Raw genomic sequence first — 22,361 nt, 5'->3', positions numbered from 1 at the left:
TCTATCTGTCTAGACAGACAGATAAATTTCTCCCATTAGAAAGCCACACATAGACTAGAAAAAGACATGTCGGATCCATCTTGAAACGAAATTCTACACCTTTTTAATCACAGATATTTTAAACAGATAAAGTGTTTTGCTTATATATAAGGACAGGACAAACTATTAAAAGTCCCAGGCAAAACCTTAAATTCACTGGATCTAGAAACACAACATCTGAGCTGCAAGCCCAAAAAGCCTCTATGCTCAAGGTTTCTGGGAAAGAATATGATAGGGTTCAGAGCTCCACAGAAAGTTAAAGGCAGCATTAAGTGCTCATATCTTTCTCCTCTGTGACACACGCTGATCACCCAGCACATGCAGTATTTAGAAAAAGAAGAAGTTTTAACATACACTGCTAACACAACACAGGGGCAGATTTTTAAAAGCACTCAAATCTTTGGTAAGTACTTAACCAAAGGCCAATTTTAAAAAGTACTTAGTACACACCAGTTTAAACTGTTATAGTCATGGAGACATTTACAAGACAGGTGAGCATGTTTTTAAAAAAAAAAAAAAACTGGCTGTTTATTTTGATCCCTAAATGAAGCATTGCATCGTTTGAAAATCTGAGCCTAATGGTGGGTGCCAAGCACTTTAGAAACGCTGCCCATCTGTGAAATCGTCACTAAAGTAGAATCTTTGTCTCAGAGAGCAAATACGGGTAGTCAGAGTGTGTTTTAAACAGTGAGGCTACAGATGCCAAGAGGATGTGAACAACAGACAGATGCACAGTAGGGGAGACTGGTTAGTTCTAGTACTAAAGACGCAAAGTTTAAGAGAAGCGTAAGCTACCCAGGAAGTCATAGAGCTAGCAAAGCCCCAGCAAATGGCCACTGCACACAAAGAGAGAAATCTTACAGCAGAGACCTCAGCTTGGAGACCAGCCGCTCCCTTTTTCAGCTCCTCCCCTTGAGCCTCTTTGGCACTTAGCTCTTCTTTCAGTTGCTCTACCTGCCACGACATTGTTATTCTTTTCAATTTCAACATTTATCATCTTTTAGCCGACCTCTTTCAGCCAACAAAGTGATTACAACTAATTAAAAACTAAATAGTAAGGTCAAGATTGGTTCCTCATTCCCTTCTCTGTCAAGATCTCTGGGGGTTAAAGTCACTGTATTGTCAAGTCCTCAGGCAAGAGTTTCATTATCATCCTTGCAAAAATTGACACTACAAATGTGGTTGCAGCTATTATTTCAATTGTAGAGCACATAGTACAACCATTTTGAAAAAAGAAACAAATAGAAAATTCAGGCAGAAATAGCAAGAGAAAATCCTTGGCTTTAGAGGGATAAGTTATCCTGAGGCAGCTACTGATGCCAACAAAATATCTTATTAAAAAGATGATTCTGTGTACTTATAAAACAAGACAGGACTGCAGGGTATGGCTGATACATCAGGATTGGAGCTGGACAAGTCACAAGGGGGAACAGGCTGTTAAATCAACTAGAGTTAGGGAGCAAGGTGTCAGCAGGAAAAGAGAGCACAAGGGACGGAAGCAGTACAGAAATAAACCAAAGGAGAATGTGTTCGTTAGGCCTAAAGAAGGGGATGGAGAAGCAAACTGCTAACAAGGTGAGGCATGAAACAGTAGACAATTTAGTAGCAGACATGAGGTAGAAGACAATTTAAATAGTCTTTTCATATTCCTAATATTGGGAGGTTTTGTATTCAGTTTCTAGTGATAGTTCAACAGGATGCAAGGAGAAAAGTTTTTCTTGGAGTAAATCATTAAGCTGGATTGAGTGGAAGGTTACTAACAAGTCTTACTAAGTCTTATTAATGTATATTTCTTCTTTAAGATGATACAACAGTTGTGTTCAACACTCTCCAGTAAGTGAAAACTATAAGCATAAAACAAATCAGTTCAGTGCAGTGATGAGAGCTCCAAAGAATCCAGTAGAAATAAAGTATACATCAACTGTACATTCTACACAGTACAGTAATTTATTTGTGCCACCTCTGTGCCTGAGGACCAGGATTTCCCAATGCCACCGGCATACAAACATCTCCAAATGCGTAAAGCATCTAGCCACCACTGCTACAGTGGAATCTGTCCGTCCTGTGACAACACTGCTGGAAGGACAACACAACTGAAACTTAAGCACTCATGCTCAAAACAACACTGAAATCATGTTAATCCTTTTGATCATAGCATAATGATCCATCAGCTCATACAGAAATAGTTTTTTCCCTCTATAAAGTATATTTAAAAAGCCTGTTAGACTAAATTAACCTAATCCTATCAAAAGGATTATAAAGGGCCCAGAGATGCACAAAAAATTGCAACCAAGTCAACCAAAGTAGTGAGCCGAATTTGGCCCTTCTTCTTACTGAGCATACAATTCCCTAGTTTCTCTTAAAAATTATGAGGCTATTCCATTTCAAAGCCAAGTGTAGATACCTTTGCACCATTTCCAAGTGGTTAGGGTAATATGCAAGTCCCAACTACATTCTTGGTTGAATAGCTAAGTATAAATACTTTTCCCATCTCTTCCCTAGTAGTCAGAGAGGTCATGATTACTATCACTTTTCTCATTACCTTATTTTTCATGAATTTGGAATGACTACGATACACCTCCATTTGCTTCATTTCCTCCTCCCGCTCCTCCGTGCTCACAGCTCCATTTGACTTCAGCATCTGGATCTCCTCTTCCAAATCCCGGAGACCTCGCTCCATGGAGGAGATTTTTGAGTCCTAAAAAGGATAAGATGAGATAAAAAAGCAACATAATGTTAAATGACTTGTTAACCATGAGAGGAACAGAAGACATATGTGTGCTGGAACTGGAACTGCCCTTCAATAAATGATCCTAAAAGAACTGGTCTCCACCCACTTAAACATCACCTATTTGAAAGCTAGCATATAAATTTTGTGAAACAGACATTTTTTCACCTCATTTCTGAAAGCAAAGGAGAAGTTTAAGGCTAAACTACCATGTTGCTAGGGCCCAAAAATATTTACTGCTAGGGCAGTAAAACCATGTGAAAAATATAAGCTTGCAGTCCAGAGAGAGTATGTACAACAGATATTATGATGGGACACGTTTGGCTCTAATTGTAGAAAAGGCAGATTCACATCAACCCTAATCCAAGGATATAGTATAAAAACACATGAAACATGTGCTTAACTAACGTCAATGAAGTGAGGGTTCCAAGTTGGGGAACAAAATATGGGCCATAAAGGGCATGTAGTGCTTGCTGGGGCCAGACCCAGGATGCACCACATGCAATGCTCACTGGGGACAGATTCCTGGTTACATTACTCACTGGGGCTGATCCCAGGTCATGCCATCTGCAGTGTTCACTAGGGCTGGATTCTAGACAGTGCTGCCCACTGGGGCCAGTCCTGGGCTGTGCTGACTGCAGCACTTGCTGAAATCTAGGCCTCAGGCTGCACCAACTGCACCACTTGCTTAGGCCAGACCACAGGCTGCACCAACCGGGCATCTTCCTGGAGACAGGTCCTGGGCTGCACCACCCACACAGCCCACTTGGGCTGGCATCCCAGATGGGTAAATTCCACATACACTGGGTCAGGCATGTGGGGGGCAGGAGGAGAAAGGCATGGGCCTGGTCTAGCCCACGAACCAGCCCTACACCATTCATCCAGCCCTTGGGGCCAGCTGAGTTTGACACCCCTGCTGTAGAGGATGCAAACCTATAGTCAGCCATTCACAGATGATTTCAGATACTTTTTTACATTGTTAGAAAAAGCAAACAGGTAAACAATATATTTCATATTCTTTTCAATTTAAGAGAATAAATGGAAGTTTTCCAAACTGCTCAATGCATTGTTTCCATGGAACTCTCAAGTGTTAGGAAGAGGGAGAACTGATGTACACAGAGCCCACAATGTTATGCTTAATAATGTACATGATTATTCATTTTCCAAACTGCATCCACTAAAGCAGCCATCACTCTACTCATGGATGTTAAACACATATTAGTGAACAAGTCATATTCTCTGCTTTGCAGGTACTTGCAGGTCACATCCTAAATTTTTCACCAAATTTGTTATTAACTCAGTAAGCTCAGTCTATGTTTGTGACAAGCCTATGTTTTCAACATAGACCATTTTTTAAATTTTGGGTTGTATAAAAAATTGTTACAAACAAGTATCCAAATGTGTGAAAAAATTAATTTGTTTTGAAAAAGTATTTGCTACAGAGCTTATTAAGAAAATGAAGAGAATGTAAGGTGAATTTAAAGCAAAACAAAAAAATATTTTGCACAAATTAATGTCTTACAAACTGCTAGGACTCTTCCTGGACACCTGGCACCTCTTGGCTGCAATTATTTCCTGTATGTTTAGTCCTAACAACAGTGCCAGAGCCACTTTCAGGGCGACATTCAAGTGGTTTTCACTGCATCTTGAGCACAGCTTTGATCGTTAATGTCCATACATAAGAAGATCCGTATGCATGTGCATTTTCTTGTGAACATAGAGAACACCCTCGATGTGAAGGATTTTATTGCTGGATAGTTTTCTCCCAGGTTTGTGAATCCTAACTTTTGAGAATTTATCTTTCAGTGTAGTGTTCCAATGAAGATCTCCGAGTTCCACTTGCAGCTACTGATGGGCATATTCCGGACAAACAGGGAATGGGGTGCTGAAAAGTCTTAATTCTGCTTCGTGGCTCCAAAAAATCAGAGAACCTGTTCTGGAATTCGTGCCTGAAATATTGACCACATATTTTTCTAGGCCCTTACCACCTTCAATCCCAGTGGTAAGTAGCAGTGGATTCAAGGTGGAAAAGTGTGCTACACTGCACAGAGCTATTTGTCCCAATGAGAGGTTCATTTCAAAGGCATAAAACACAGTCATAAGCTAGTTCTGACCGTGCATTTTTGAGTTTCGAGTACTATAATGCCTGAATGTGTTCATCAAGATGGCAAGATCCTGTAATAATTCTTCATCTTGAAGTTCAGCTGCAGGTTTCTCTTTCTTTCTCATAAATACTTCAATGTCGCATCACTGTTTAAGGAAGCACTTTAAGACAGCCCTACAATTCAGTGAGTGCACTTCAGCATAATACAGCAATCCATGCTGAAAGTAACTTTTCTCCAATGGCTAACAACCCTGTGAGCCATACCCAGAGTTTTGGCAGAGAGAGCTTCCTGATGTGGAATTCAATGAAAAACACAGAACTCATGATCTAGATCAGGGGTAGGCAAAATGCGTCCTGGGGGCCAGATGTGGCCCGCCAGGTCATTCTATTCGGCCTGTGGGGCCCCTAAAAAATTTAGAAAATTAATATTAATCTGCCCCGGGCTGCTTGTCACACGGACCTCAATGGCTTGCCGAAACTCAGTAAGCGGCCCTCTGCCCAAAATTACTGCCCGCCCCAGTCTAGATACTCTGCCCCTTACTCTCGAGTTTTCCCCCAAATCCTGTGTTACTTCCCAACATGGAACAAGTCCTGCCTGTTGCAACATTCAGTTCCCTTCTCCAGTCCACATTTAATTTGTCCAAAGCTGTGGTCATCTGTTGAAAAGGTCCTTTCCTTTAGTTGGCACTAACTTCAAAAAACCATCTGTCACATTCATTTCTTGATTGACAACCTGAACAAACATAACTCTAGCTGTGCAAAATCATTCACATTTTTGCTTTCTTCAATAGCTAGTAAAAAAAGAAGCACATGCCTTTCCTTGTACAAATTATCTGATAAATCAGATTTTGTTGGCTGCTGTGTTTCCTGAGAGGCTGCTTTTTGTATAAGTTTGTCACTTCTGTGGGCACACAATGTCTGCAGCCTTCATCATTTCTTTCTTTAAGAACTCTACCTCGGCAAAAGGGCTTTGAAACAGCAGCTCTTTCTTGGAAAAGGACACAGCTAACAATCACTATTCCAACACTTACTTGTAGGATGTGCCTGTGTGAAAATGGATTGTTGCTTTTTCAAAGACCATTTTAATTCACTCAGTTTGTCTCCACACAACTTCCCTGTAGACTTGTCGTACTTGATGCCATGACATAACTTAGAATATCTCCTAACATTGTGTTCTTTGCTTACATGTAAGAACATAAGAACATAAAAAATGCCACACCGGGTCAAACCAATGGTCCATCTCACCCAGAATCCTGTCTCCAACAGTGGCACAAGTGGATGGTTCAGAGCAGTGGTTCTCAATCTTTTTAGATCTAAGACACCCCCGGGACTTGGAAACTTACTCGGAATGACCTGGAAAATGCCAGTTGTTAGTTCTCTCTCTTTTTTTTATTATACAAAAATAATATACCAGTTCTTTTGTTGCAAAAAACTCTGGAAGACTACAACTATCAATGATGTGGACATTGGTGTCAGAAGCACGTTGGCTAAGTTCACCAATGACACTAAACTTCGGGGCATAGCGTCCACACCTGAGGACAGGCTAGTGGCCCAGGCTGACTTGGATAAACTTAGGAAGTGGGCGGATACAAACCTGATGACGTTCAATATTGATAAATGTAAGGTACTCCACCTCGGGGAAAAAAACCCCACAGCATGCTTATAGGCCCAGCAGTGCTACGCTTGCTAGCACCATGGCCAAAAGAGACTTAGGGGTCATGACTGATCACAAGATGAACATGAGCCACCAATGCGATGTTGCAGCTGGTAAAGCAAACCAAACTCTGGCTTGCATCCATAGATGTTTCACAAGTAAATCGCAGGATGTCATCCTCCTGCTGTACTCAGCCTTGGTGAGGCTGCAGCTGGAGTACTGCATCCAATTCTGGGCTCCACAATTCAAGAAGGATTTCAAGAAGCTTGAGAGAGTCCAGAGGAGAGCCACGCACAAGATCAGAGGGCAGGATCAGAGGACAGGCCTTATAAAGAGGCTGAGAGCCATGGGACTCTTCAGCCTGGAAAAGCACAGGCTCAGGAGGGACCTGGTGGCTGCTTATAAGTATATAAGGGGATACATCAAGATCTGGGAGAACGTCTGTTCACCAGAGCACCCCAAGAAAAAACAAGGACCAATAAACTCCTCTAAGACTGTTTTAGGCTGGACATAAGGAAAAAATTCTTTACTGTTTGAACCCTCAAGACCTGGAATAGACTCCCTCCAGAAGTGGTGCAGGCACCTACTCTGGACTCATTCAAGAAACACCTGGATGCTTACCTTGCTGGGATCCTATGACCCCAGCTGACTTCCTGCCCCTGGGGCAGCAAGCTGGACTTGATGATCTTCGAGGTCCCTTCCAGCCCTAACATCTACGAAATCTATGAAACTATTGATTTCTATTAAAATCTCTGGATTTATCTTGTGAATCATGTTTACACACCTAACAGTGCAAACATTGTGTGGCACACCCCCAACCCCCTCAAAAGAATCTCCAGGTAGAATTATCTCCTGGTTGGAATCACTGATATAGAGGGAGACTGTTGCACTGGCTATATCTAAAGTGATCCATCCCTGATTCACTTGTATCGGTTTAGCAATGCCAGAGAAAACATCTCCAACAGTTCTCTTTGAAAGCTATTAATATTTCTATCATCCATGGATTTGTCATCATCCATGGATTTGTCTAGATATCAAACACACAGGCTTTCCATTCATTTCTCTGAAGAAGCATGAGCCTCCATTTCCACTGAAACACACAGCACCCTTTTCTCTTGACAAAAATTGTATCTGGCTTATAGTTAAACACACATAGTGTGTGTGTGTGTGTGTGTGTGTGTGTGTGTGTGTGATTTGTGCAAGAGATGATTATTATTATTATGCTACAAACACGGGCATAAGGCTCGTAAACAACAACAGCACTGTTGTGTTTTCAAACTCTTTTTATTCCAACCTCCGTGTTGCACAGTATTGCTTTACACAGGCAATTCTCAACCCTTTGGTGGCCACCACTGCTTTTTCTGGGAAGAGAAAATACTGTAGAAGGAAAGAATGTCCACTACCATCATTAAGACAGCCATTTATTTCATCATTCTCATCCTCAGAATGTAACGAAAACTTGGCTAATTGTCTGGAAACCATAAAACCCAGTAGAGGCAGACAAAGTAGACATCTGTCATGGCACAAACCACCACAATAAAACTACAATGAAAAATCTCCAAGAATTTTTTAATTAAAAATACTGGAACAGGCACTGTATCTCATACAGCATCTCAGATTTTCAGTGCCAAATTCCATCTGCTCACTTTGTACCAGAGAACAGAATCTTCTTTTTTACAATATGGTATCTCTTACCTTCATCTCAATAACAGTTTGCAGAGCTTTTGTCTTGGCAGAGTCCGGAGCATTTTCAAACCGACGATGTATCTCCTGCACCAACAGAAAACAAGCAAAGAGTTAACACCAAGCCAAGTTATTGTAGCCTTCTAATAAAACAGAATAGTACCTCTGCCTTCTGATGCAGCCATCGTCTGAATTTTGTTTAGTGTGATCTCACATATTAGAGAAATGACAGGCTACAGCCTACTGGACAGAACATGAGCTCATTTACAAACATACAGAAAACCTGATCTTTGAATACCTACCAATAACTGTTCAGCTGATACAACTGAAGCCAATCAAAATTCCTGCTACCTGGCCAGTGAGCAAGTCATCAAATGTTTAAAGGTAACTCAGTTCTTGTGAAGCATAGAAATATTTTATATGTTTGGGAGGATTAATTTAAAAACACCACAACAATAATCTATTCTGTGTTTAACAAGCTATTGGGAGCATCTGTGCTGATAAAGCTGCTTTCGCACATTTTCTACCCCAGAGCAGCAACAACTTGGTTACCTGGGATGAAAACCTGTCTCCATGGAGGCTGCAAGGGTGGCTGAAAAAACATGAAGGGATGGTTAAGGTGCTCCAGAGGTTTACAGTATGCCACGGGGAGGATGACAAATGCCTGTGTGATATTTCTGTAGCTATGAAAAGGGCATGTAGTCATTCTGCTAGCATGCTCCAGGGAGCTGCCTATAGAATATAAAATGGCAAAGAGATGAACTGCTCTAAGCCCTTTCCAAACTGCTACAGGATAAAAAAATACAATTAGGGGGAAAAGCAGATCTTGACTAGTGTGTTTTCTCTATACTGATCTTGAAGAATGAATCATCCATAGGGTTATGTGTTAAATGTAGGTACCGCTGTTGTGTCACACACTACAATATTAAATAAAATGAGAGAAACATAGACAGCAAAACCCTTGGGAAATCCTATAGTTTACTGCATCTTTGTGCACACAATTAAAAATGAGATTTTAATTAACTTAATGAAGATATTTATAACCTTGAAAGAACGAAGAACATTTACTACATCAGAGAAAAAAATGTATTCAACTACATCTTCCACAAGGATGGTGATGAAAAATTTTACTTGCTGATTAAAAGCTTTCTTGCTAAATAAATGAACAAAATACATTTGCAAGATTGATTCATACCCTGCTTTCAAAAGACTGCAAACATTAATTAAATCTGAGGTAGGTAACCAGCACTGTAGTGCTGTTAGGGTAGAGCGAAGCAGAACGGTGAAGTGATTTGACAAAGGCCACAATGGGAGTCTATCAGAATACAGCCTAGCAGTCAAAAATGTGCCTCCCAGACTACTCTAGACTACTAGAGATTAGACTACCCTGACTCTCGAGTCTTTGCACCTGTTTACATAAGTTTAGTCCTGTGAACAGTAAAAAAGATGCATGCAGTGGAAAACAGATGCTATATTCAAAACCCAACTTACAGTTTAGATTATTTTTTATTTGGAGAATGCTGGCAAAAACGCGAAACTCAAATTTATGCCAGAAAAACTCGCATGGCAAACACGGTACTTCCAGACATGAAATCAACAAGCCCATGTTCAATGTTTCAGTGAGGACAGAAGCTGAACAACGATATCAATCTAAATTCCAAAAATCTCTGTTGAATGGCACCTAATAAAAGTTGTCTAAAACAAAAGACTGAAATCTACAACTTTAACAATACCCTCTGAAGTTGAAAGTCACCATTTTTTACAACCAGTTCATTTTTAATAGGGGACAAAGTGAACAGGGTTTCGCTGACCTCAGCATTAAAAATATGGTTACTTCTCTCTGACTTCCCTAATTTAAAAATGTATGAAAAAAGGGAATAGCACTGAGGAGAATTCTTCACACTTGTGTGGACACCTTAATGGAAAGTATCCTGTTTTGAGTTATATAAATTTCCCCTAAATATAAAACTGACATGCTTAACTGCTCCTGGCACATGGTCTTTTTTTTCCCCTAAAGTAATGCAGGGAAAAGGAAAAAGGCAGCAGCTCTTAACAAAAGAAAAATAAGCAACCATTCCTAAAACATTAAGTGAGTGTGAGAGAGAGAGAGAGAGAGAGAGAAAGAAAGAGTATGCGCTGAAAGAAGGGGACTGCCAAAAAGATTCTACCAAACGTGTATTGTACAAGATATTATTTCTATTTCAGTAATTATCACTGTGTATTAGAAACTTCATTAATGTGCAAAGAGTCCCTTCCCTGAAGCTGCAAAACTATAGTGACAGAGAGAGAGATGACAGAATACACACAGGACATCTTGCAGAGAATTACCGGACTACTCTTGCTCATTAGGAGGCACAAAACTTTTCATTATAAAATCTTTTTACAACCCTTTTTGAGAAGTCCGTTTGCAGCAAAGTTTTGTTTTTTAGCAAAGATAATGCCTTACATTTACAGAGATGCATTTTGCCCATCCTATACTATTCCATTCTGACTTGGATAACTTACAAGCCAAACAACTGCATCCCATCTCTGCACTGTGTGATTAGTGCTTAATTCTGACAGCATGCCAAAAACCATAAAGAGTCTAAAGCCAAGGCTATCTCCCCATGCGGCAGCATCTATCTCACTAAGTACCTTAGGAAGAAAATGCTTAGTCCCACTGCTGCTTAACAAAATAGAAAGACAGCATCTGGAGGGCACCCACCCCTTTGGCAATAGTACCATAGGGCAGGACAACAAAATCCCTAGAAAAACAATATTTTTTGTTATTAAGTATTATGAATTATCAGTGTAAAATACTATAAAATACAGCAACTAATAATAATAACAATAATAGACAAAAACAGGAGTTTTACATGCACTTCTGAACTCTTTCAGGTTACACAGTTCTATTATATCACACTTAAATACAAAGGGGTTAGCTAAATTGTCTCTCAGCGAAGACCTGTTATACCTTTGTCCTTGAAAATGCCATCTGTAAAATGGGGATGACATGGATATTACACTATTCTCAGCATGTTATGAATTCTTTCTACAGCTACTTCATGGAACATAAATGGTTATACATAAACTAGCAGGAGGAGAAGAAAAATCCTTTAGCTCAAGCACCAGAAATACTACTGTGGCAACTGGTAATGCACAATAGATGAAAGACTTGGGTTTTGCTTTGCTTTGACATTTTGTGTATGTATATATTTTTAAATTCTGAAAACCATGAGGACATTTCAAATTATGACAAAACGAGGTAAATGTCACACATGAGAACTTTGCAGTAGCCCAATCTATACCACACAATTCCTAGAGAATACTCAATTTCCAAATCAAAATTCTAATGAGCCACTAGTCATGCATTCCTCATTTTTAGAGGTACAATTTCTCTTGTCTGAATCATGGAGCCTAATTTGCAGAAGCACTGAGCAAGCGCAACTGAAGTCAGCAAAAGCTTTCTGTGCTGTCTCTATAACACAATACAATACACCTTTAGAAAAAAAATAAAATAATCATTAATGGAGTTCCTATCTCGTGACTGTTAGGGAAACAATTTTACAAGAGAACAGAATAGGAGTGGACACTAAGAAAGGATTTTCAGAAGCATGCAATCATTTTACCAATTAGTTCAGGGAGAGCAGAGTAAAAGAGTAAGAATACGAACCCCAGAATACAAAAATTGAAAAGGCAGTGTTGCAACTTTCCCTAACAGAAGGCACTTGTAAGTCTTAATTTACTTGTAGTCCCACTGGGGAAGGTAAGTTAGTTAAATGTTTAATGCGTGTGTGAGAGAGACAAGACAATGGAAAGTATAACCTAAATCAGTGGTTCTCAACCTCCTCAGACTCAAGGGATCCTTTGGAAAATGTCAGCGCTTAGATTTCATTCAACTAATAGAGTAATTCTTCTGTTACAAGGATCTCAGAAAAACTGCAACAGGTCATGGCTGTTTCTAACACTATGGATTCCCATTTGAAATATCATGTTTGCACACCTAGCAGTACTAATGTTGCATGGCACCTCATGGCAGCCTTGAAAGGATCTCAAGGCACGCAAAGGTGCTGTCACATCCTGGTTGAGAATCACTGACCTAACTTATCTGAAATCAGGTCATGTACCCAACATTTGTAACAAAGAAAAACTTTTTCAGTTGTCTAAACTTCCATTTTGTAAATCTACCCAATCTTCTACTGACATAGAATCATAGAACAATAGGGTTGGACAGGACCTCAAAGTCATTTCATCCAACCGCCTGTTCAAAGCAGGACCATGTTCAACTATATCATTCTAGCCAAACTTCAGATAATGAAGTTTGTTCTGTATTAGAAGGAAAAAAAGGGAACAAAACCCCACCATTTTCAATATGACAGAGATATGAAGTTCTAGTGAGGTTGCCTTACTAATCCAGCAAGTGTACATTTATAACAACTGATGGAATGATTGAATTTGTGGAATTATATAGTAACTGAAAAGGGTTTGTTGATTTGGAAGATTTTTGACTGACTCTTTAGTTTGTGGATTTTTAGAAGGAAAACAAACTTTTTTACAAGGAAATGTTGTGAATGAAACAGATAACAACAGGAAAATGGAAACACACACCATTTGTTTAAAAAATAATACCTTAAGCCTAAACAAAAGATGTTTGATTTTCTAAAGACTACATTTAAACTAGGAATTCTTTGTTCATGGAATTGGGTATCCAGGCTGTAGCCATATTGGTTTAGAGGAAAAAGTAATCCGGACACATAGTAGAGGTGATACCTTTTATTAGACCAACTAGGTTTTTGCAACCAAAAAAAAGGTCTTTAATTGCAATTTAATCTTTTCTCTGATGCCTGATGAAGGGTGTTTATGCCCGAAAGCTTGCAATTAAAGGGTTTTTTTTTTGCAAAAATCTAGTTGGTTTAATAAAAGATATCACTTTTACTATGAGTCCTGACTGCTTGTTCATGGAATTACATGAAGAATCCTTTTTCATAGTCATAGATGCTAGGGTGAGAAGGGACCTCAACAGATCACAGAGTCCAACCCCCTGCCTGGGCACGAAAGAGTGCTGGGGTCAGATGACCCCAGCCAGATGCCTAGCCAGCCTTCTCTTAAAGCTCCCCAAGGTAGGAGAGCACCATCTCCCTTGGAAGCCCATTCCAAATTTTGGCCACCTTTACTGTGAAGAAGTATTTCCTGATATCTAGCCTAAATCTGCTGTCAGTTTGTAACCATTGTTCCCTGTTACCTACCCCAAGAGGCACCCTCATAAACAGAACATCTCTGATCCCTTGCTGCATCACCATAATGAATTTGTAGGTGGTCACAAGATCACCTCTCAGCCTTCTTTTGCAGAGGCTGAAGAAGTCCAGGTACTTCAGTCTCTCCTCACAGGGCTTGTCCTGTAAGCCCCTAACCATACAAGTGGCCCTGGTCTGGACCCTCTCAAGTCTATCAATATCCTTTTTGAAGTACAGTGCCCAAAGCTGGACACAGGACTCCAACTGCAGCCTGACCAATGCCGCATAGAGGGTAAGTATCACCTCCTTGGATCTATTTGTCATGCATCTGCTGATGCATGATAAAGTGCGGTTAGCTTTGCTGATTTGATCACACTGACGACTCATGTTTATCTTGGAGTTCACTATGACTCTGAGATCCCTTTCCGTTTCTGTGCTGCTGAGAGGGTCACTTCCCAGCCGGTACGTGTGCTGGATATTTTTGCGCCCTAGGTCCAGCACTCTGCACTTGTCCTTGTTGAACTGCATCCTATTGTGTACTGCCCACTTTTCTAACCTGTCCAGGTCTGCCTGCAATCGTTCCCTACCCTCTGAAGTGTGCACTTCACCCCACAATTTAGTATCATCCGCAAACTTGGACAGAGTACACTTCACACCCACATCAAAGTCACTGATGAAGATATTGAAGAGTACAGGTCCAAGGACCAAACCCTGTGAGACCCCACTACCCACATCCTTCCAGGTCAATACCAACCCGTCTACTACCACTCTCTGGGTGCAACTGCTAAGCCAATTTGCCACCTACTGGACCATGTAAACATGTGTCACAGCCTCTTAATTTATTTATGAGAATAGGATGCAATACCATATCGAAGGCCTTGCTAAAGTCTAAGAAAACGACATCCGCTTCTACTCCTGCTTCTAAGCATTTTGTGACCCTTTTTGTGAGCTTTCAAGGGCCACATAGGTATCCCTACCCCTTGACAATTGCCTCTACCCCTGGGTTGCTACCTTGGGATTGAAGTCCCACTCCTAACTCCTGACCTATGCCACTGGAAGTCCCTCCCCCTGTCCCCCAGAAATACTCATTTTGGGAAGGGTGGCTACCATTTTCAAACCAGAAAAAAAAAAATCAAATCATATAGTAGGCATTTAATTTTTAGGGTATTTTAATTTTATTACAAAAAATATTTTTGTCATGGTTTGTGTTTGCATACTGTATATGGAGTTGATTGCACAATAACTCAAAAATAAATTCTTAGTCTGTTATATTGTGTGGGAAAGTGTGGGGGGGTGACTGTATGTTTGAGGGGGCAATAGGATATGTTTGGGGTGTGTATATTTGGAGAGTTGTGGGGGCAGGGTATGAGTATGTGGTGTTTGTGCAGTGAGGGAGGGTTAGGGGGTGGGGGGAGCCCTCTGCACACTCCTCCCATGGCAAAGCAGCAGGCAGGGGTGCTCGGGGTGTTGGTGCCTAGCACAGGCACTGGTAACAGGTGGCGTGTGGCTCTGGCCAGTGCTGCATGTCACACAGCCACAGCACAGCACATAGGCAGTGAGGAGCACAGCTCAGCAGCTTGGAGAGCTGCATGCAGCTGGTAAGTCTGTTGTGGTGGAAGGGGAGGGGGAAGGGAAGGGGTGTCGGGGAGCAGACCAAGGCCCCCGCGGTGCAGGAGGGAGTGGGACTGGGGTTGGGCAGTCTTGATCTGCCCCCATTCCCCTTCCCTTCCCCTCCCTTTCCACCACAACAGATTTACCAGCCAGAGACAGCTCTTCATGCTGCCAGGCTATGCATCAGAAATCAGACCAGTATTGGCCAATATGCCTCCTTAAAAATCAGCTATTGGTATTGGTCCCAAAAATTTTTATCTGTGCACCACTAATTTTGCCAGTGTGTGTATACATGGGCACCTCACTCCCACCCTCATGGACAGAAGGGCTGGACGAGGTACAATTTGTTGGTGGGCACCACAGACCGGATGAAAGTGCCTGGCAGACCAGATCCAGCCTGCAGGCTGTATTTTGCCCACCCCTAACTTAGAGGAATACCTAGCAAAGCAGGCAACAAACTTCTTTCTTCTGTCTTTTTGCAGTAAAGCTGGTGGGAGAGTTGCTGTGGTGTTGTAATAGTAAAAGCTGCTTAAAGCTTTCCTTAACTCAAATAGGAGCACCTCTTAGGGATAGCTACAGATAAAGCAGTGGGAAGTTCTTGAGAAGAATCAACCCTTCTCCTATTGTACAGTAACGGGCATAGATTCAAAGATTTCAGTTTATAAATGGCAGGATGAAGCTCAGGGAACAAAATTTCAATTCACAGTTAAATAAGTATTTCCTTTTTAGTACTATTTGCTGTAAAGAACCACAATTTAGAATACCAAATTTGGGAAAACTTTATAAGCTGGACACCACAGGCCCATTCTCATCTCTATTTGTATCTTTCTAAACTTCCCTTGACAGAAATAACATGTATAGTTAAAACCAGTTCTTTCCAGTGTGAATGTTTCTGCATGCTGTATGGCAGTTTGTCATTGACATTGTCCAGAACGTTGCCCCTTTGCCACTGTACAGGCTGCAAGCAGAATATTTATTAAAATGTTTAAAACATCACTGTTCTCAAGCTGCTGAGTTTACTTTAATAGTATATGAAACTCAGGAAGAAATAATAAAATTAGACAATATTTTTTATTAAAGGATAGGCAGCTGTAGTGTGGGTTAAAGCACAGATCGTGTTCGCATATCAACAGAAAAATTGAATGTTTCCCACATGCTAAAGCAGCAGAGCTCTAAACCACATTGCACCAACACATAATTGAATGTGGCAAGTCCACCTGGTTTTCTCACATCACAGCAAGATGTGTTTTGGAATAAAGGCAGTCTGATTCAGGGTTTGTTTGCTCCATGGATGCAAATTCTAAGTGCTGACAAGGTTTCAGTAAAAGAACTTCCAAAGAAGAGGCTTTGGTGTGGAGTGAATGAACACACAAGTTAACCGAAAAGTGGTAAAAAAATAAATATATACAGAAGGAATACAAGTATCTGCTTTAAGGTGATACTTATGCCTCTCAGTCTCCTGCCAACAACATAAAAGATTCAGAGATCCTCCTGCATTTTTTTATACAAATCTCACCTCCAGACAAAAGAAATAAAAATGGAAGATTCTTTAAGTAAATGAACATCATAATCTTCTTTGGCTTTAGCATTTATACCATTTAATCTCACATTATCATGAACATGGTGACAATTTACTAAGAGTTGTGTTAGATTCTCCAAATGGGTAATTTTTAAACTGATTTGAGATTTTTTAAATATTTTTTTCCCCCAAACAAGAATTAACTGAGGGAAGTCCTGTGTTTTGTGTTCTACAGAAGGACAGACTAGCTGATCATAAGCGTCTGTGCTGGCTGTAATAGTCTTTAAATCTCTCTGCTTAGACAAAGCATTTTTTACTAGCCACTTCAAGGCATGAGTGATCACTGTTTTTTTTCCTGAAAAACCAGACCTCAAAATTCATTTTTCATGTGCTAAGTAAATTGCAAAAAGCCACTTTAAAGAGAGCCCTATTTGATTAAGAGATGAAAAATTTTGAGAAGCATGACATTCCACCACTTCTGTTTGGTCTTTTGTATAAAATAATTCTTATGCAATCCACCAGCAGCCAGTGGAAAGGTACTTGTGGATACGAACAAATGATTCGAGTCAGTGCTGGTTACTGCAGAGCAGCTGATACATAGCTATTACGGTTGTGCAAAGGTTTGGTCACCAATTCAATTCAGTGGAGATTTGGCCCAATTCGGTGGCTGAATCGCCAAATCCAAATCGAATCACAAGACTCTTCAATCTCTCCAAATTGAATCAGAACTCTCAAATCGATTCGGAGAGACTTTAAAAGATTCAATAATTTAGACATAGACATAGCTTTATATGTTTTTTCAACATACCTCAAGGTACCAGGTGACCTGTGAATGCTGAGATGGTGGGGCGGATGGAGTATCCCACAGGAGCATGGTGGGGTCCCCAGCGCACTTGGCAGTAAAGCCCAGAAGTAGACCAAAAGTACTTCTGGTCCACTTCCAGGTTCACCGCTGAGCATGTGGGAGGGTGGGGGGGCAGGGGCCTCTGTGCTCCTGTGAGATGCTCCATCCACCCCACCATCGCAGCATTCATGAGCCTTGAGGTATGTAGAAAAAACATTTAAAGCTGTGTCTATGGCTGAATTGCTAATTCTCTGAATCAGCACTGAATCTTCAGATTTGGATTCAGATGAATGGAATCGGGACAGTGATCAGAATCAACAAATTGAATCACTGTCTCCGATTCAAGCCAAATCCGAATCTGAATCAAATACAGCTTGTTTTGCACATCCCTAATAGTTACTGTTTGCATCCCTGCAATTATCACACAGTAAGTGAAAACTTAGACCAGGGCAGATAACCACTTAATGAAACAGGATTAAATTGTCCTGACTTAGCTTTCACTTACCATAGGTACATGAACAACTAACATGAATCAGCTCTCCCACGGTAAACCTCTTCCCCCATTATCTGATTTTAATCTGACTATTCCCTATGCCAATCAGATAGAGAATCTGAAACCCTCCTATGAAAAGTTCAAGGGAAGAGTAAGCAGAACTCTGAGTGAGCAGAACTTTTGCTTCACATCTCATCAGATCCTTAGTATTATACTGGCTCAGTATCTAATCATGGAAGAGCTTCTTTCTTCTAAGCTATTGTTGAGTTGCCTATAGCTTCTCCATATCAGAACTAATCTGGTTAAATGGTTATGGTATGAAATCCAGTGGTATCAGAGAACAATGTTAATTGAGGGAAAAAAAACCCCAGTTTTTACTCCAGTTAAGATTTCTGAATCTCGCCCTTTTTAGGTTAAAACAAAGTAGGATAAGAGATTTTACAAAATGCATGAAAATGAATCATCCCTTTACAGCTGCTCATAATCCACTAAAACCTCTTCAGACAAAGCAACAGAAACCTTTCTGGTCACTGGAGAATTCATAATGGATTAATTCTTAAGTTACTGCATTAATAACTTGAAGTCGAGCTGTACCTTAACAGAAGTAAAACTTCCTTGGAAAGAAAGAAAAGCCATATCCTACCACACTTGAGACGGAAGAAGATCAATCATCTATGAAATAGCTGAAATAGAATTTCTCAAGCTAGGAGCTGCAACCTCAAAATGGTTAGCCTTTAGGCAGCAGCATGAACACTCAACAAGCTCAGTATTTGTTTCAAATCAGGTTTTAGGTGACAGTTTTATTCCCGGAAAGGTGTCTTGTCCCAAATAAGTTTGAGAACCACTGGTTAAGCTACTTGGAGTTCTTCTCTCTTCCTTGTAATAACACTGTATTTCAGCACAAAGCTATCACACCTCTTGTAAAAAGAGCAAGGTTAGCTTGGGGTTTGCAATATAATACTTGACTGCTATACATATTTTGTCCACTAGATGTTCCAATTCGGTCAGCTACAGCTCAGGCTACCACTGGAACTGGCAAATAGCAAAGGAAAGATCTTCTCTCAGCATTATGCCCACACTGCAGTCTTGCATACATGTGAGTTACAGAGTAGTGCAAACACACACTCGAACTAGCTTTAAATTGGCTGGCAACAGTTTAGCTACAGTAGTGTAAAGCGTAGGGTAGACTACCTTATTCTACACATTTTATCAGCAATGATTTGTGCATCTTTTTCCAAAGCATTAAAAAACTATCAATATTGAACTTTAAAATGATCCTGGCATAACCCACCTAGAAACTGCCACATGCAGTGATGATTTCACACTGACAATTTTTGACACTAGCTACAACTAACTACAACTAGTGGTTGTCATGATCTTTACTGATATTGTATCATATCAATTTCTTAACCAAACTGTTGCACAACATCCAAGAGAAGTGGTGCTGGCTCCTACCCTGGGGGTCTTTAAGAGGAGGCTAGATGAACACCTTGCTCGGGTCATTTGACCCCAGTATTCTTTCTTGCCACGGCAGGGGGTCGGACTCGATGATCTGCTCAGGTCCCTTCCGACCCTACAAACTATGAAACTGTGAAGTCAAGTGCCTGACAAAAAGCTAAGAGTATTACAGATGCACAATTCCTAATCAAACTTGTTATTTTACCAACACATGAATCACGTTGGCCTTATTACAAAACTCCTTTCTCTTGAAAAGATGCTGAATAGTATCAGTTATATCTCTATCACTAAATTCTTCGTTGATCAAATCCTGTATCAACTTTTCCATTACTTTTGCCCAGGACTGATGTCATGTTAGCCAACCTGTAATTGCTCAGGTCATCCTGCTTCACACCATCTAATTCCAACTAAGACAATTACTTAAATGTCTCTCTGATATTCAGAAAAGGTAGTTTACCTTTTGCTAGCATATAATACACCAGTTAGCATACCTATCCATTGCTCCGTAAGAACACTTGCTTGTCACAGAAAGATGGGCAAATATTGTAGTAAGTAATAATTTAGTGGTGACCAAAAGCTTGTCCAACAGCTCTCCCAACCATAAAGTTAGTCCAGTAAAAGATATTGCAAAAAAACCAAACCCTTGCATTTCGTACAATTCCTGGACAGCCACAGCTAAACCATAGTAGCTCCTAGTAGGAACTACTGAAGGGACCCCTTTTCTGCTTCTCCACAATCCAAAACCTCCAGAACAAAGAAACCTAATAGCATCTGAAAATGGATCAAATAGTAATCTATCTGCCTAAAGAAATTCTTCAACCTGTATCTGCCACATTGTCATGAAACATAGTAGCCTTTTCTGCCCTTAGAATCTGTGAATGTTCATGTTCATCTGATTTTTTCAAAGGGAAAAGAATATTCCTTCCATTGCTTTCCAGGTGGTCAGAGCATTTGTGGCTCATATTAAAAAGATCTTTTAAAGCAAATATCAATACTCCAGGGTGAACAATCATAAAAACATTTTCAGATTTTATAATTTTTTAATAACTGATTTTATTAATGTAGTTTTATTTAAGTATGAAAAAATAAAAGAAATAACATTTCTGTATTTTCACTGAATTCCAGTTTTCATTCCAAGACAGCTTGACAAATTACAGTTAGAATGTAGCTCATTTTGGGATCACGTGAGCATATCTCACCTAATCAATCCTGTGCCACTCAAGCACTGGTAATACCTTGGGCCTTGGATAGAGATGCATGCTTGAAGCACTTCCAATTTGGATTGCTTTGTGCTACAAACAGACATGCAGCTTCCTGACAGAGATCTTTAAGTCAGCTACGGTGACATGCAACAGTATGTTCTCCAGCTAGGGGGTGGAAAGAATAGCTCCCAGGTTCCATAAATTGCTGAGGATGGCCAAGGCCCTCCTGCTGGAAACAGGAGACCAGAGGCATTGTAGGGATTCTTGATGTCTCAGGCTCCATGGATACATGAGCCCACAGGAGAGTATTCACTGACTGTCTGCAACACTGTCTCCCCTCTCTGACTTCCCCCATGAAGTGGAGAGGGTAAGAGCTGAACATTATGAGATGCCAAAGGACCAATCAAACCTCTGTCTTGCTCTGCAGAGCATAGGAACATAACTGTAAGTGCTTCAAAATAACACGCTTCCAAATAGCTGCTGCTTCACTCAGGGTTATTTCTGGAGTTCTTTGTAGGGCATGTATGTTTGCCCAGGATCTTGGTCTCATTTGTTTTTTCTGTTGCACAAAATATCGTTTCTAGAGGCCCAAAATTCTTTAGTCTAACAAAAGACTTTCCCTGTTTGTTCAGTATCAAGTTCCAACAATCAGTAGTATAGCTGATGAGAGGGGATGACCGTTCTGTTGAATTGGTAGAAGAGGTGCAAAAGCAAACAGCCACTGTACTACATAGGCCCAGCCACCCGTCACTGTCCCATGCATCAACACTGCCAAGGGTGCACAAGTGCTCAATGCATTTAGCTGCCCTCCTAGTGCGACAATTCTTCCTAATATCTAACCTAAACTTCCCTGGTTGCAACTTGTTCTGTCATCTGCCACCACTGAGAATAGCCTAGCTCCATCCTCTTTAGACCTCCCCTTCAGGTAACTGAGGACTGCTATTAAGTCCCCTCTCAGTCTCCTCTTCTCTAGACTAAATAAGCCCAGTTCCTCCAGTCTTTCCTCATAAGTCATGTCCCCAGTGGCCCCAGGTGCACAGCTCAAACTGGGGAACGCACCCCACACACCTGCAGATGTGCGACTTAGGTCAGGGTGTGGCAGCATCATATGCATGGTGTAGGAATCTCCTACAGGGGGATTGCTGGGGCGCATGTCTGCAAGTGTGGTGTTTGCTGACCATGGCCCATCCCAGGGAATGGCAGCACAAAATGCATACTACCAGGAATCCCCCATGGTTTCTCCCCTTTTGTAAACATGCGTTTCAGAAATCCCCCTGCAGGACTGGACCCCTCCCCAGTAGCAGACATGCACCCTGGACATTCCCCTGCCAATGTGGAGTGGGGAACTGGTCTTAACTGTTCCACACCTGCAGAGGAATCCCCAGGGTGTGTGTCCGCAAATGCAGAGTGGGGAAACGGATGGGCTTCCCTTTCTGTACCTGCAGATGCAGGCCCCAGGTTGGGGCAAAGCATCTGGGGCGACTGTCATGCAGGATTGGGCCCCTGAAGCCCCAAAAGCACCCACTGTGGGCAGCTGGGGAGCTCAGGCAGCCCTAGCCTACCCATGGACTTGTGCCATAAGTAAACAGACATGTGCCACAAAAAGGCAGCCGAAACTATTACTAGAAATTGTTGTGGACCCAATTTTGGGCGTTTGCGGTGTGACAAGGGATATAGAGGTCTGTTTGCTCAGGTTTTGTGATGCCACAAGCATTTTTATGATGACATTTGTCTGCAGGCATGGATTACTGTATCCTGTGGCAAGACTGGTCATAGCCCTTCCCAGTCTGAACACCCAAAATGCAATTCTGTC

General features: G+C 41.0%; 1 protein-coding gene across 15 annotated transcripts in view; it reads right to left on the bottom strand.

Annotated features, from left to right (window-relative positions):
- Positions 1-22,361, bottom strand: part of ERC1 (ELKS/RAB6-interacting/CAST family member 1) — a 478,195-nt gene that overhangs the window by 323,129 nt on the left and 132,705 nt on the right. For 8 of the 15 annotated variants that reach the window (XM_090043415.1, XM_090043421.1, XM_090043417.1 and 5 more), the window contains exons 4-6: positions 8,221-8,295; positions 2,582-2,737; positions 910-993 (exon numbers count right to left, since the gene is read on the bottom strand). In XM_090043415.1, coding sequence (XP_089899541.1) covers positions 910-993; positions 2,582-2,737; positions 8,221-8,295 — 315 coding nt within the window. The remainder of the gene's footprint in view (positions 1-909; positions 994-2,581; positions 2,738-8,220; positions 8,296-22,361) is intronic. The other 7 variants (XM_090043419.1, XM_090043420.1, XM_090043423.1 and 4 more) reach the window with 1 other exon arrangement.

Source organism: Crocodylus siamensis, chromosome 4 (assembly GCF_052110815.1).
Source record: "Crocodylus siamensis isolate JL-2025a chromosome 4, ASM5211081v1, whole genome shotgun sequence".
Taxonomy (NCBI): domain Eukaryota; kingdom Metazoa; phylum Chordata; order Crocodylia; family Crocodylidae; genus Crocodylus; species Crocodylus siamensis.
This window is presented reverse-complemented; position numbering and strand designations above follow the sequence as displayed.